We start from the raw sequence: 15,758 nt of genomic DNA, 5'->3' as shown, positions 1-15,758 counted from the left end.
GTGCCTCGAATTCGTCAATTTTTAAAGGGTACCTTGATTGGAAAAGGTTCGGAAACACTGGCCTATTCTATCTACCCTGTGAAAGGAAAGATGCTTATACTTGCCTATTATGATGGCGGTCTGGTCACATGTTTGGCTCCCAGGCCAGCTTCCGTGTAGAGGAGGGACAGCCGACAACAGATGCCTCATAGTAAACCTATGGATGACATCATCGCCCAGGCTCTTCAGCTGTTACCGTTGATCTCTCCTCTTCACTGAAGCTGGAGCTGAAGAGATTATATGACCGGACCGAAGCGCCCTCAGAATAGGTAAGTATACAGATTTTTCCTTTTACAGGGTAGATGAAATAGGCTTAGAATGGGGGTGGGAGTAGATTTAAGTATAGTTAGTGTTTGACTGAGCTTCCACTGTTTCAACAAGGTATAGTTCTTTATTTTTGAAGTGTGTGCTGTCTCTCTCTAAATTCATCAAATAGATAAAAAAATGTTGCTCTATTGATATTTCTGTGAGCTGCACTGGTCCATAAGGACATGGATGAGCAAGTTTGGGGTGAAGGAACTTGACTGGCCTGCACAGAGTCCTGACCTCAACCCAATAGAACACTTTAGGGATGAATTAGAGCAGAGACTACGAGCCAGGCCTTCTCGTCCACATCAGTGCCTCACCTCACAAACGCGCTTCTGGAAGAATGGTCAAACATTCCCATAGACACACTCCTAAACCTTGTGGACAGCTTTCCCAGAAGAGTTGAAGCTGTTACAGCTGCAAAGGGTAGGCCAACTCCATATTGAACCCTACGGACTAAGACTGGGATGCCATTAAAGTTCATGTGCGTGTAAAGCCAGGCATCCCAATACTTTTGGTAATATAGTGTATATGTGACCCCAAGAACATCACAATTAAAGTGTTTGTTACCCCAAAACTTCTTATGTGCCTTCTGTACCATGTACTTGTATGAGGAAGTAACCTGTTCTCTTTGTATTTGCTTTCTTTATTTGAAATCCCTAGTGTTCCTGCTGGTCCCTCTGCTTTCCTATTAGAAACTGACCACACTACGCAGGAAAACACACTGTGGTCAGTTCTCTAGCTATGCTGGGAACTGTGTGCTCTCCTCCAATGACCAGACTTGTCCTGACATTCCCCCCACTGCACAGCCATTCACTGGGAAGCTCAGCGTGCTCCTTCTTCTCCTTACGCCTGCTCTTATGCAGCTGAGAACAGAGGGAATGTGATCACCTATAAAAAGGGGATTTATAATGTATTTTTATGTCTATACAAAAATGTTTTGCCTTTCATTTCTATTTTAGGCCCCTTTCACACGATCGGGTCTGCCTGTCTGTTTTTCAGGCGGATCCGATTGCCACCCATTGTCCTCTATGGGGAGGCAGATGTCAGAGGATATGTGTCCACTGACACCCGCCTGGCATCTGATCCCACAAGTTCCACTGAAAACAGATGTATGGCGATACGTTCACCATCCATCCAGCTGATCGGATGAAAACAAACAGGCTGTCCGTTTTTCATCCGATCTCCCCATAGAGGAGAGCGGGACTCTGACAGGTCCATCTCTGCACAGTGAGTGGAGATAGACCTGTCATCCCCCTGCTCAGTAGTGATCAACAGATCGATCCCCCACTGAGCAAGTGGAGTTCGTCAAATTGGATCCGCCCCGTGTGAAAGGGACCTTAAAATGAATGGGTTGTTTTACAAGGTAATTGTTTACAATCACTTTAAGCTTTTCTTATTACTCCCCCCATAACTTATCCAGCAGTGTGAGAATGTGATCCAACGAGAGGGGTAGATGTGAGTGTGTGTGCCTGAGAGAGATGTGGATATTAAATAGGTACGGTATTGAATGTATACAGTCATGGTTGTGCACAGGAATTGAAGTAGAAGTTTAAGCAACTTGTTTTAGAATGGCTGTGAGTAGGTTTAGAGTTAGGTTTTGTGGGAACTTCTACTTTAAGTGAGCAAGAAATGGTACATTGTCTACAAATGTCCATATGTCCCTTCAGGTATATTCATACCAGCTGCTGCATTACAACGCAGCAGCTCGTTATAGGTGTGATCTGGCCATGCTCTCAGCACTTTGCACTGGGTTTTTTCTTTTAGGGTCGGTTCACACTGGGGCGACTTGGGATCCGACTTGTACGCCCTCAAGTCGCCCCAAGTCGCTTTGCATTTAGATTATCATGGTAGGCAATGGGAGCGTCTTAATTGACACTACTGAAGTCGCTCCGACTTCAGAAAAGGTTCCTGTACTACTTCTATCCGACTTGTAGGCGACTTGTACCCATTCAACTCAATGTAAGTCGCCTGCAAGTCGGATCTCTCTGTAAAGTCAAGCGACTTTGCAGAGAAAACCCCTCCCTCCCCCCCTCCCTCCCAGAGAGGTGATTGGCCACAGGCGAAGTCGCCTGTCATGGAGGCGACTTCAAGTTGCCTCGTAATTTGCCGAAGTCGCGCTAAAGTTGCGGTACAAAGTCGCGCTAAAGTCGTGTTGCCCATGTGTGAACCGACCCTTACGGACTTTGAGATGTAACACAGATATAAAGTGCAGTTGCCGGCTGCACGGTACAAGGCAGTGGATTGCCTTGCGCTGCACTTGAAAACCATACAGCACGCAACGCAGGGGTGTGAACCTGGCAGATAAGGTTGACAAGGCATTTTGCCTTGTCATGTGGTAGGACTGGTCCTGTGCTGGAAAAGCCACACAGTGCAGTCCCAACAGATCTATTGTGATTTGGCCCTTAAACATCCTTTATAGCCTCAATTGCTTAGTAAGTATTTGCTGTGAAAACTAAAAGGCCCTGTGTTAGTGGTAAGGCCATACGACTAACAAGCAAAAATAAAACTGTGTTTAGCAAAGGCTAGTAAATCCCAAATTGTTTTAGTGAGTGGGGAGAGGTAGAAGGAGAAGAACCTGCTTGTTTGACCTGTCTAAGTCATGTGATCATCCTCTACATATTCACTTTGTTTTTCTGCAGCTTTATGCAGAGAACAGTCTGTGGGACGCCGCAGGCTGTGGCTTGCATTTTATGATTGACAGTTGCAGTGTGAAGTAAACACTGCGGTGTACAGTGGATAACTAACTGTATCCACTCTCACTATAAATAGGCCTCTTCATTTTTCTATGATCGGAATTGAGATTCTTTGTGAACAATGTAGTGTTGAAAGAGGAACTTCACCCCCCTGCTATAACCCTTTTGCTGCTAGGGCTTTTTTCTTTTTGTTTTAAAAATCATTTTAGACCTGAAGATTAGTTAAAACCCCCATACCTTATATATTTCTGAACGCAAACACCCTGTAGAATAAAATGGTGGTTTCACATTTTTATAGCAAAATTTCAGGAAAAAATGCACTAAAGGTAATTTCAGTGTACACAAACGCAATATCATTACCTAATTTTTTTATAAAATATAAAAGATGAGGTTGTGCCAAGTACATTGCATTAAGGTAAAAAATGTCTCACTGCTTGTTCTTTCCCCTTTCCTCCCCAAATGCTTACTTGAGCCCTCTCTTGATCCAGCTCACTGCCCATCTGCAGAAACGCTGGTCTCCGTTCGTCTTCTTAGGCTCGATTCACACCTATGCATGTTGCTTTTGGGCGTTTTTGGAGGTTTTTTTTTCATGCTTGCCACGTTTTTGAGCAGCGTTTTTGCCGCGATTTGCGTTTTTGCGTTTTTGTTTTTTGTTTTTTTTTTAGTCTAAAAAAAAAAATTTTTTTTAAAAATAAAAAAAAAAAAAACGGCAAAAACGCATCAAAAACGGTGCACTTGCGTTTTTGATGCTGGTCCATTGAATTCTATTACATGCAAAACGCTGCATTTTGCATGAAAAAAAGTCCCTGACCCTTTCCAAAAATGCAGAGAAACAAAAAGGCATTGATGTGAACATGTTCCATAGGAACCCATGTTAAAAAATTCCCGTGCATTTCTGCAAAATGCATCAAAAAACGCGCTAGTGTGAATGGAGCCTTAGAGCAGTGTTTCTCAGCTCCAGTCCTCAAGGTGCCCCAACAGGTCATGTTTTCAGCCTTACCATTATTTTGCACAGGTGATTTGATCAGTTTCACTGCCTTAGTAATTACCACAGCTGTTTCATCTGAGGGAAATCCTGAAAACATGACCTGTTGGTGCGCCTTGAGGACTGGAGTTGAGAAACACTGTCTTAGAGGACAGATTGATAGCAGTGTTAACAATAAGCTCCTGCTGCTGTCAGTCAAATCCTGTGAGGAGGGAGTGGGGGGCGCCGAGCTGCGCTGTGGTTCTCTATGGATGCACACATCCTGGCTTGGGAGCACACCTGAACTTATGTCCTCGTAGCAAGCAGCTTGTTATGGGGGCACGTGGATGAGCGGACAGCACCAGCAGGGAACCCCAGAAGAAGAGGTATGGTACACCCACAAAATGAGGTGTCATTTCAGTACCCTATGTTTTCCATAGGTGACGATTTAAAAGCCCCTAAAGGTCATTAGTTTAGAGTTCAGCATGAATTATAAGCAGAAAATTATTGCACTCACTCCTCCTAATATAGAGGCAGGACAGGCTAAAACATTTTAGGGGGTGAGTGTTTAAGTGCTTGGGTGTAACCTTATTTTTATTTTTTCCTTTTTTTTTCCTCTTAAATGAGGTGAATGGAGCATAGATCACATTCCATTAGCTTATTTCTTGGCCAAAAGGGCCAGGGAAAGTGACTGCAGAAACTGGAAGTGACGTTGTACATGTTGTTTCCGTGTTCTAGCTAGAGGAGCCTCAGCTGCCAGGATTTGCTTAATGACCAGGCCATTTTTTGCGATACGGCACTGCGTCGCTTTAACTGACAATTGTGCGGTCGTGCGACGCTGTACCCAAACAAAATTGACGTCCTTTTTTTCCCCACAAATAGAGCTTTCATTTGGTGGTATCTGATCACCTCCTGCAGTTTTTATTTTTTGCCCTATAAACAAAAAGACAATTTAAAAAAAAAGAAAAATACATATCCCCAAGAAAATATATAAAAAAAAAAAAACATTTTATCAGTTTAGGCTGATATATTCTTCTACAAATTTTTTGGTAAAAAAAAAAATCACACTAGGCATATATTGATTGGTTTGTGCAAAAGTTAGCACGTCTACAAACTATGGGATAGATTTAGGGACTTTTATATATTTTTTTTTTTTTTTTTTTTTTAGTAACGACGTTGATCTGCAATTTTTAGCAGGACTGCGATGTTGCGGCGGACAAATTTGACCCCAAATGACACTTTTTGGGGAACAGTGATATTACATTGATCAGTGCTATAAAAATGCACTTATCGATGTAAAAAATGACACTGGCAGGGAAGGGGTTAACACTAGGGGGCGGTCAAGGGGTTAAGTGTGTTCCCTAGGTGTATTCTAACTGTAGGGGGGGATGGGCTGCCAGGGACATGGCAAAGATCACTGGGAACAGAAGATCTGACATGTCACCCAGCAGAACGGGTATCCGCTCGTTTACAGTGGCAGATCCCCTTTCTGCCTCTACTAGGCGATCGCGGGTCGCCGGCAGACATAGTCTACCCAGCCAGCAGCACGCGCCCACCCGCAACTGCGCCTGCGCAAGCCCCTGTACAGCTACGGCAATTCACGCAGGAGCGCCAACCTACTGCCGTATAACGGACCTTCAGTCATTTTTTTCAACCTTCCATCTATTAAATCTTCTGCCCTTGTTGTTTTTACTTTAGTAAAACATTTGTTTTTTCTGCCAGTAAATACCTTATACAGCCCACTTCCTGTTTCTTGTCTGGTAATAAGCCTAGGCTTATGACATCATGCACAGCTCTCTAACTCTTGTGAGAGTTTTCCAGGAAGGGGGGGGGGTGTGAGTCATAAGAGGGCCAATGAGAGCTGCAGAGCTGGAGGTGTGCCTCTTTTTGTCTGTGTAAAACCAGGAAATGAACAGGCAGCATCTTCAGCTGCCCACAGTTAAAATGGTTGCAGCCAGACTCAGTGGAGAGAGATTTCTGCAGCATATTTGGCAAGTACAGAATCACAGTACTGTATATATAAAATAATATGCAAAATGGTTGGAGGGAAGCTTCAGAATGGCAAAGATGTTTTATGACAAATTATGTGAGCAGACTGCAGTTCCTCTTTAAAGTGATATTCAAAGCTTATGGTTATTATTTAAAAAAAAAAAAGTTATACTTACAGTGCCTTGAAAAAGTATTCATACCCCTTGAAATTTTCCACATTTTTGTCCTGTTACAACCAAAAACGTAAATGTATTTTATTGGGATTTTATGTGTTTGACCAACACAAAGTGGCACATAATTGTGAAGTGGAAGGAAAATTATAAATAGTTTTCAAAACATTTTACAAATAAATATGTGAAAAGTGTGGCGTGCATTTGTATTCAGCCCCCCTGAGTCAATACTTTGTAGAACCACCTTTCGCTGCAATTACAGCTGCAAGTCTTTTTGGGGATGTCTCTACCAGCTTTGCACTTCTAGAGAGTGACATTTTTGCCCATTCTTCTTTGCAAAATAGCTCAAGGTCTGTCCAATTGGATGGAGAGCTTCTGTGAACAGCAATTTTCAAGTCATGCCACAGATTCTCAATTGGATTTAGGTCTGGACTTTGACTGGGCCATTCTAACACATGAATATGCTTTGATCTAAATCATCCCATTGTAGCTCTGGCTGTATGGTTAGGGTCATTGTCCTGCTGGAAGGTGATCCTCCACCCCACTCTTTTGCAGACTCTAACCGGTTTTCTTCTAAGATTGTCATGTATTTGGCTCCATCCATCTTCTTATCAACTCTGACCAGCTTCCCAGTTCCTGCTTAAGAAAAGCATCCCCACAATAATAAGATGCTGCCACCACCATATTTCACGGTGGGGATGGTGTGTTCATGGTGATGTGCAGTGTTAGTTTTTCAACACACATAGCGTTTTTGTTTTTAGGGCAAAATGTTCAATTTTGGTCTCATCTGACCAGAACACCTTCTTCCACATGTTTGCTGTGTCCCCCACATGGCTTCTCACAAAGTGCAAACAGGACTTCTTATGACTTTCTTTCAACACTGACTTTCTTCTTGCCAGATTGTCCCACCTGAGCTGTGGATCTCTGCAGCTCCTCCAGAGTTACCATGGGCCTCTTGGCTGCTTCCCTGATTGATGCTCTCCTTGCCTGGCCTGTCAGTTTAGGTGGACGGCCACTTTCCATTTTCGGATGAAGGATTGAACAGTTCTCCTTGAGATGTTCAAAGCTTGGGATTTTTTTTATAACCTAACCCTACTTTAAACTTCTGCACAACTTTATCCCTGACCTGTCTGGTGTGTTCCTTGGCCTTCATGATGCTGTTTGTTCACTAAGGTTCTCTAACAAATCTCTGAGGGCTTCACAGAACAGCTGTATTTATACTGAGATTAAATTGCACACAGGTGGACTCTATTTACTAATTACCGTAGTTGACTTCTGAAGGCAATTGGTTCCACTAGATTTTAGTTAGGGGTATCGGAGTAAAGGGGGCTGAATACAAATGCACGCCACACTTTTCAGATATTTATTTGTTCACAATTATGTACCACTTTGAGTTGGTCACACAAAATCCCAATAAAATACATTTACGTTTTTGATTGTAACATGACAAAATGTGGAAAATTTAAAAGGGAATACTGTGGTGGGAATCATCCTCCTCCTTTTCTCGGGTCCCTCGACGGTTCTCCTGGCCCCCCCCCTCTTTGCTGAGTGCCCCCATAGCCACTTGCTATGAGGGCAGTCATGCGTACTTGCTTCTGAGCTGCCTCTGTGTGTTCATAAGACACACAGAGTGCAATTTAGACCTGTCCCCGCTTTCTCTTCACTGGCTGTGATTGACAGAAGAGGGAGCCAGTGGCTCCTGCTGCTGTGTCTCAGCCAATGAGAAGGCATAGACCCAGGAGAACTGCTGCTGTTGTGTACATTGCTGGATTGAGATGGGGCTCAGGTAAGTATCAGGGGGCTCAAGGGGAAGAAGATCACACAGAAGATTTTTTTACCTTCATGCGTAGAAAAATTTCAGCCTTTACAGCCATTTTAAGTCTTTCTAAATCTGCTAGTGCGTTTACACTACCCTCTTCCCAGATTGACAATGCTGTTGTCCTAAAGTGTGAATATTCCTAAAATAGCCTGCATGTCATTGGTGCCTAGTTCCCAAGGCCAAACTTGGTAGCATGCATCCGTTGGCTTATTACCTACATTTTTCTTTATTATAAGCTAGCAGATGCATTTTTTAAATATTTAATAATTTCTTTGTAATCTGATGATAGCAGCATGAAGTGTGGCACTTTAGTTGGAACAATACAGCTTGAAGGTGGCAGTGCTTATCTGCAGGCTGGAGGCTTTCGTGTGTGTGGTGGTTTTTTTTTTTTTTTTTTTTTTCCCAAGAAACCTTTTCCAGCCTACATGTGATAACGTTGACATAGTGATCTGGAACCACTCTTGATTGTCAGTGGAGACCCAAAGTGCCGATGACAGTAAGGATTGAGAGCTAGCGGCCACTTAAAATGATATGTCTAGTCACAGCATACACTTTCATTTTAGAATATTGACATCGTAATAGCAAAACAAACAATAATTGTTTTTGCCAATTTAATATAAACTTGAAAAACCCTTCATGTTGTGAGTGCTGCCTGTCTGCTGCCCATCTCTTTTTACAACTTCCTGCTTTCCCTGTGTGCTTTGCAGCTTTCTTGCTGCACATTCTTTTGGTTTAGTGTTGAATCTGAGGACTACATTGCCCATGGTACCTTGCTGTCAGCACCTCTGTAGTTCAGAAGGCAGACTCTGTGAAGTATTTGACACAAGCCGCGCCTATTCACAGGGCATAGTGCATGTGTCACAGAATTCAGGGAAGTGTGCAATCCTTCAATAAGTACGTTTTTAGACTTCAAGATTGATCAGATTAATATGAGTAGACTGGAAGAAATTGAAAAACAATGTGGAAATTTAATATATGATTTTACATTTTGACCCTAGCCATGTTATGTCAAATTGGGGGCATATCGTAATGGTGAACCTTTTTTTTATATACAGATTTCTTTATCAAAAAATGGAGCTTTCAGGATCTGGGGCAGCTGAGCATTGGCAACCAACCAGCTTCTACCTTCAGCTTGTTTCGCTAGGGTTTGAAAATGAAAGTTAGAAAAACATTTGGTTTCCATGCATTACTGCTCCAGATTCACTCTCTTCTAGTTTTGATAAATTTCTCTCAATGTGCTTTTTATTTGTTGTTCAGCATGAGTTGGCGAGTAAAATAGATAACAATGTTTTCAAAAACCAAGTCTATCAAGAACTGATATTTCAGGTTTGCTGGCAAGTTGACTTGTGTGTTGGCTTCACCCTCCTGTCTCATATCTCAGACTAATCTATAGTCTCAGCACCCTCTCATAGGGCTATTTACGTGATATTCTTGCTGCTGAAGTTTGGAATAAAAGGCTGAAGTGTGATTCTATTCAGCGTTATCTAGTCAAATATCAGTTTTGGCTAGATGTACCACATTAAACTTGGTAAAGAATATCCCCTACAATAAGTGCCTGTATTAACATTATTTTATCTTACAATTTTTTTTTTTTATTTTTTTAAGCAGAAGAACGCTCCTGGGGGATTATTAGTCACTGTCCAAGGATTGAACTTGAAGATGGAGTTCGACTTGGTTGCCATCACCATTCAAGCCTGAGTCTCCACTTTCCAGTCCTCAGCAGGGAGAACTCGCCTAACCGCAGGAGCCCTTCCCAAGAGCCTGAGGCATCCAACTCTGCGGCTCCCCCAGCTCCCCCTACGAAGAGACACTGCCGCTCTTTATCAGTGCCAGAGGACCTATCACGCTGGCGGCCTATTTGGAGGCCCAGTGGGTCTAAAGTTTGGACTCCTGTCAAGAGGAGATGTAATAGTGGTGGGGTTGGAGCAGTACTAGGGGTGCAGACTCAAAGTCCATCCCAAGGGGTCTCCAATCTCAGGTTTCAAAATGACCCCAGTGCCTCTTTACGATGCATCCAAGCCAACAGCCCTCCCTTCTTCAGCCTGGCTTTGTGCCGGGAGTCACCAGGTCCCTACACCCTTTCCCCAACCACTATATTTTGGGAAAACACAGAAGGGCCAAGTTGCTTTCCATTGCAGCGCCGTTTTTCACTGTCACCAGTACTCTTCAAGGATGCAGGACGGTTCCTTCCTTCAGCCAGCAGCTCCCCACCTTCCACGCCAGAGCTGGTCCGGCGACAGCAATGTCTGCCTCGTAGCCAGTCACAGCCCTGTGATCTTGACACCAGGAAATGTGGAATCAAACGAAGGCACGAGGAAGATACACGATGGCATCGTCCTTCTCTGGATTTCTACAAGATGAACCAGGTAAAGACTCCAAGGAGGCTTTTTTTTATTTTTTATTGACCTTGGCGTTATAATCATTAGCACCATAATTTTCATCATTATTTAAATCTGTTAGGTGAGCTCTAGTATAAAAGGGGAACTTTTATTTTTGGGAAAAAAATGAAAAATGGTTAAAGCCCTGTTAGGTTTGTAATGTATTTACTTCCTGTTCTGGTAACTCCCAAGGACACTTCAGTAAATTGAAATCTGTTCTCTTAAAGTGGCATTAAACCCCAAACTAAAAATGTAATATATTGCAGCTTACCGATCCTTAGATGTAGTGGCTGCATTGATTTTAGCTTTTTAGGCTTTTATCTCCCTCTGTTTTCACCTGATAATCTGGCTAATAACACAGATCCTGTAGTATTTATAGTATATTGAGCCACTCCAGTGCCACATCCTTATTCAAAATCACAATCGCAAATAGAATTGTCGGACTTTACTGCCACAGACAAGAGTACACCTCCTGTATTAGAGTGCCTCCACTCTGGAGGAAGGAGCACCTCTGGATGAAGGAGCACAGGGGACAAATTTAAACAGAATCATTTTCAGTCTGGGGGGGAAGGGGAGTGTTGGATGGACTAGTCGATTTTAAATACACTAACAAATTGAAGCCAAACTCCATCTAACCTTTTTTAGAAGCAGTTACAGAGATAAATGTTTTAGATAAATAAAAGCTAATTGTTTGCACCCCTGTCAGTGGTAAATGGTTTCTCTCTTCTCTGTAACTGATAAACTGTGCTGGAAAGCTTGTTCTTTGGAAAAACAGACTTACTGGTTGGATAACCAGATGAAAATAGAAGAAAGAAAACTTAAAAAAACAAAAAACAAATGCAGCCACTACATCTAAGAATTGGTAAACTGCAATACAGGGGGTCCCCGGGTTACAAACAAGTTAGGGACTATAGGTTTGTTCTTAAGTTGAATCTGTTTGTAAGTCGGAACAGGTACATTTTTTAAGTGTAGGTCCAGCCAAAAAAACTATTTTTAAGCTATTTGGATAGCATTGGGAAGGGTTATCACCCCTGTAACATTTGTTTTGCTGTCTGTGCCCCTGTTCAGAAGATTTCACCTCACTTTCTGTCCCAATGACAATTGGATTTTGAAAATTGTGGGTTGTTGTGGAAACAAGCCTTGGTGATAAAGCATCAGTGGAGGTACCTTTTTCCCATAATAGCTCTTACAGGAGTGAATTTCCCTTCCATGGGGTAGATTTCCTCTCACTTCCTGTTGTCTCCCTCCATTTGTAAGTAGGAGTCGTTTGTAAGTCAGATGTTTGTAACTAGGGGACCCCCTGTATAATGTTTTGCTTTTGGATTTAATACTGCTTTAATCTTCCTTAGTCTCTAAGATCCCTTTCTCCTCAGGAATGTCACCATCTTTATTTGGATTCACCATAGGGGACTATTGAGAACATGCTCCAGAGTGAGTAATTGGGGCTTTCATCTGACAGCAATGATCTGGGTGTCAAAAGGACAGAAAGTGGGCAGAAATCCTTGTAGCAGGGGTAAAAACAGCAATGAAACATCAGGGTTGATTTACTAAAGCAGTATAGGCTGTTGACTTAAAAAAAAAATAAAAGGTACTTTTTTTCTTAGCTTGGTGCATAAGAAAAAGCTCTGTTGATCAGCCAATCATGTGCAAATAAAAATCCATTTGTTTTTTGCACATAATTGGGTATTTTTTGCAAAATGTATTTATCACGTCATTCACTGTTACAATTCCAATGCAACATGAACATGCTCTACTTCTTTAATATATCAACACTATTAGCTCTATCAATCTAACTATTGACAAGGTTTATATTTTTATTACTGTGGAAAAAAAATGCTGAAAAAGCTCCTTTTTCTAGATTAACTAACTGGTATGTTAGTAGCGGCTGTACCGTACCTGGCAATGTGTGCATGCCCTTTCTCATTACTACATTGTGTGCTGGCTCCTATTATATCATTGCGGTTTACAGAAACAAAAATTAAAATTTGTTGGCATGAGTCTTGCTGTTGAAGAATCTCACCTCTCCAGGATTGTTGCATTCCCGATGTCACCCTCTGCAGACTATGGTTTTGTCACCAGCCGTTCCGTACCTGTATGTGATTTGTGCGCCGGAGTAGGGAGTTTCCCCACCACCCGATGTGTGCTGCGATTGGCTGCAGCACCAGCCACGCAGCAGGTGTCGGCCCCTTATTGATCGCCGGCACGTGCTGATCGGCTCAACGTATCTGAACAGAGCCCTATGTAGGTGAGCAAACACAGGGCTTTCTTCTGACAGCAGCTATGTGCTGTTTATTCTTCCTGCAAAGCAGGAAGAAACAAAACGGCACATTGCTTAGTAAAAACAGCACATCTTGTACACAGTTCTGCCTCGTACACACGATACTAAAATCGGAAGGGAAAATTCGTAAGACGATCTGTCTGCGGATTTTCGGATCGTTAGTACGGTGCATTCGACAGACGATTTGACTTTTTCGTCAGACAAAAGCTGGATGTGCAGGGTATAAAATTTTTGTCAGATGTGAACTCAACATCTGATTTTCAGATGGTCAGTCCAGAAATCGTCACACAAGTCGAAAGTACAAACGCGCATGCTTGGAAACGAACGACTGGGAAGAGTTTGGTCTTGTAAACTACCGTTCGTAATCTAGAATTAGCATTTGTGACATGGCAATTGATGAAATGTTGAAATGCAGCGCACGTTTTCATCTTTAATGGTATAATAATGAAGCTGCTTTGCTGGTGACACTGATGTAGTTATGCCAAACGTATTTTAAAAGGCATTTGTTTTGTACGATCTGAAAATCGTGAAGCATCGTTCACAAAACTTTTACTAACAGGAAATTAGCAGAAGGGGCCCAAAAGGCGGCGCTTGAGAAATGAACTTCCTCCTTATACTCTCATAGTACATCACTACGTTCGTGTTTGACAAACGACAATTTGCGGATAGTTAGTATGCTAGACAAAATCCTGCACACACTTTTTTACAAAAGTCAGACGTTTGGTCGTCCAACAATCAATGTGTATGAGGCCTAACACATGTTAGGCACACATTAAACCCTTTGATTGCCCCTGATGTTAACCCCTTCTCAGTCAGTGTCACTGGTCCCCAAAAATTGTCAGTGTCCCGATTTGTCCGCCGCAACATTGCAGTCCCGCTATAAATCGCTGATCGCCGTCATTACTAGTAAAAAATAAATAAAAATTCCATAAAAATATCCCATAGTTTGAAGACGCTATAACTTTTGCGCAAACCAATCAATATACGCTTATTGGGATTCATTTTTTTGTTACCAAAAATATGTAGCAGAATACATATTGACCTAAATTGATGAAGAAATTTAATAATTTTTTTTTAAATTTTCTATTGGATATGTTTTATAGCAGAAATTAAAACCATTTTTTTAAATTTTGTTTTAAATTGTCAGTTTTTTTTGTCTATAGTGCAAAAGATAAAAAAAACGCAGAGGTGATCAAATACCACCAAAAGAAAGCTCTATTTGTAGGAAAAAAAAAATTCTGTGGGCGTAGTGCAATTGTCAGTTAAAGTAACACAGTGCTGTACACAAAAAAATGGGCGGGGGGGGATGGAATCTTTCAAAGCTGAAGTGGTTATAACTTTTTTTTTTTTTTTACATTTCTTCAGTTACTACTTGTTTTTTTTTGCCTAGGCAAATGATGTCTTACATCCCAGGAGTTTTCAGGAGAGGAGGAGGGGTTTTCTCAGCTAAGCACACTCTCCTGCATGCGAGCGAAGGGCAGATGGATTTCAGGAAGTAAATGCTACGTGAATCATTTGCCCTTACTCAAGATGGCTACAGCCAGAAAAGCTAGGGGGTTGTTTTTCAAAGTGATTTGTCAACAAAATAAAGCGTAGAGACATGGATAAATGGTGGTGTTTGCTTTGAATATAAATTTAATTAAAAATTTATCAAACCAGTGTTTTTGGTTTGTGGTGCTCAGATGCAGTGAAGAACCACTTTAAGAATTAAAGTTTAAGTCAAAGTTGATTGAGAGAGTGAAATTCTGAAAATCTTAAGTTTGTGTGTTCACCATGTAGAGATTCTTGTACTGTAGAACCGCCTGGCCATGTAAGTAGTGTTGGGCAGAGGTCTTCCTTAAAATGTCTGAATATTAACAGCGGTTTTTATTTTTTTCAGAATGCTGGTGCTATGTGTTTCTTGGACAACTCGGATGAAGGCAGCCCATCTCCTTTTATGGCTTGCCATGGGGAGTCTCCTTGCACTTCTGAAAGTCCTGTCACCACTTGCACACTGGCACTTAGTGAAGAAGATATTGGTAGGAGGGATCACTCCTCCTGCTCCCAGGCAATGCTCTTCCAGCACGATTTTGCGGACCTGGATTTAAATCTAATTGAAGAGAATTAACACTCTCAGGAAACATCATACTTCAAATGGAGTTATTGTAAGGTGGACATATTGGTGAGAGTGTAAGGCTGCCAGGCACCATCAGGAGACTTGCACCAGGAGCATTCCACAAACATTCTAAACTTCATGACTGATAGATATTGTGTGGGGGTGTAGGGCAAAAGAGAGTGAGCAAAAAGCTTTGTCCTTCTTTTTTTTTTTTTTTTCTTTTTTTTCTAAAGGAGAAGCCTGGGGCTGGGTCATCTGGATACCCAACTACACTTCTCCGTTCCCAGTAATACAGCTGGAATTGGGATCCCCCATTACCGAGTTACAAACTTCACATAAAGGGTGCTGTGGGATTGCTTTATTTTTTTACAGATGGCTTTTGGAAGGATGTTCTGCACTGCCCTGAGGGGATCACATGCAAATATAGGTGTGTGATTAATTCTTCATGCTTAACTGACTGTTGGGAAAAAAAAAAAAAAAAGCAAACCAACAAGATGGCAAATCTGGTTGTGCACAAAGGCTCAGGCCTTGTTTTCAAATGAAATCCCCAAGACATGAGTTTAGAGCTTCACACCAAGGAAGCCCAATCCCGTGTGTTCCGTTCAGAACACTTTCTTTTGCTCTCCAATTCATCATGAAGAAGGCTGACAACAGAACAAATGTTTCCAATTGTTGTATGTGTGTGGTGTTTTTTATTTTATTTTTTAAACTTTTGGGTTTTTTATGTTATTTTATTGATGTTTGCCTGTGGCAAATGTTTTAGAAGCTGTAATGAATTTGTTCTTTAACATTGCTGGCCAGTTAAAAGGAAGCTTCCAGTTCACCCTAAACCTATGTTGCCTGTACTGCCATCCCAGTCATTACATGGCCATGCCATTACCTCAGACAGGTGTTTTTTTTTTTTCTTTTCTGCATACACAATCCCTCCTGGGTGTCACCATCCCATTACCTTCTCAGGTATGAGTTTTGCAGAATGTGGATGTATGAATGATTGTATTATTCTTTAGAGTTCATGAGCCCCCCA

General features: G+C 41.8%; 1 protein-coding gene across 4 annotated transcripts in view; it reads left to right on the top strand.

The window, feature by feature from the left end:
- The window catches only part of FAM53C (family with sequence similarity 53 member C), a 67,561-nt gene extending 51,943 nt beyond the window's left edge, over nucleotides 1-15,618 (top strand). For 3 of the 4 annotated variants that reach the window (XM_073620415.1, XM_073620414.1, XM_073620411.1), the window contains 2 exons: nucleotides 9,589-10,349; nucleotides 14,519-15,618. In XM_073620415.1, the coding sequence (XP_073476516.1) occupies nucleotides 9,589-10,349; nucleotides 14,519-14,746 (989 nt within the window). In that variant the 3' untranslated portion in view covers nucleotides 14,747-15,618. The remainder of the gene's footprint in view (nucleotides 1-9,588; nucleotides 10,350-14,518) is intronic. The other variant, XM_073620412.1, reaches the window with a different exon arrangement.
- The last annotated feature ends 140 nt before the right edge of the window (nucleotides 15,619-15,758 follow it).

Source organism: Aquarana catesbeiana, linkage group LG03 (assembly GCF_042186555.1).
Source record: "Aquarana catesbeiana isolate 2022-GZ linkage group LG03, ASM4218655v1, whole genome shotgun sequence".
Lineage (NCBI taxonomy): Eukaryota > Metazoa > Chordata > Amphibia > Anura > Ranidae > Aquarana > Aquarana catesbeiana.
This window is presented reverse-complemented; position numbering and strand designations above follow the sequence as displayed.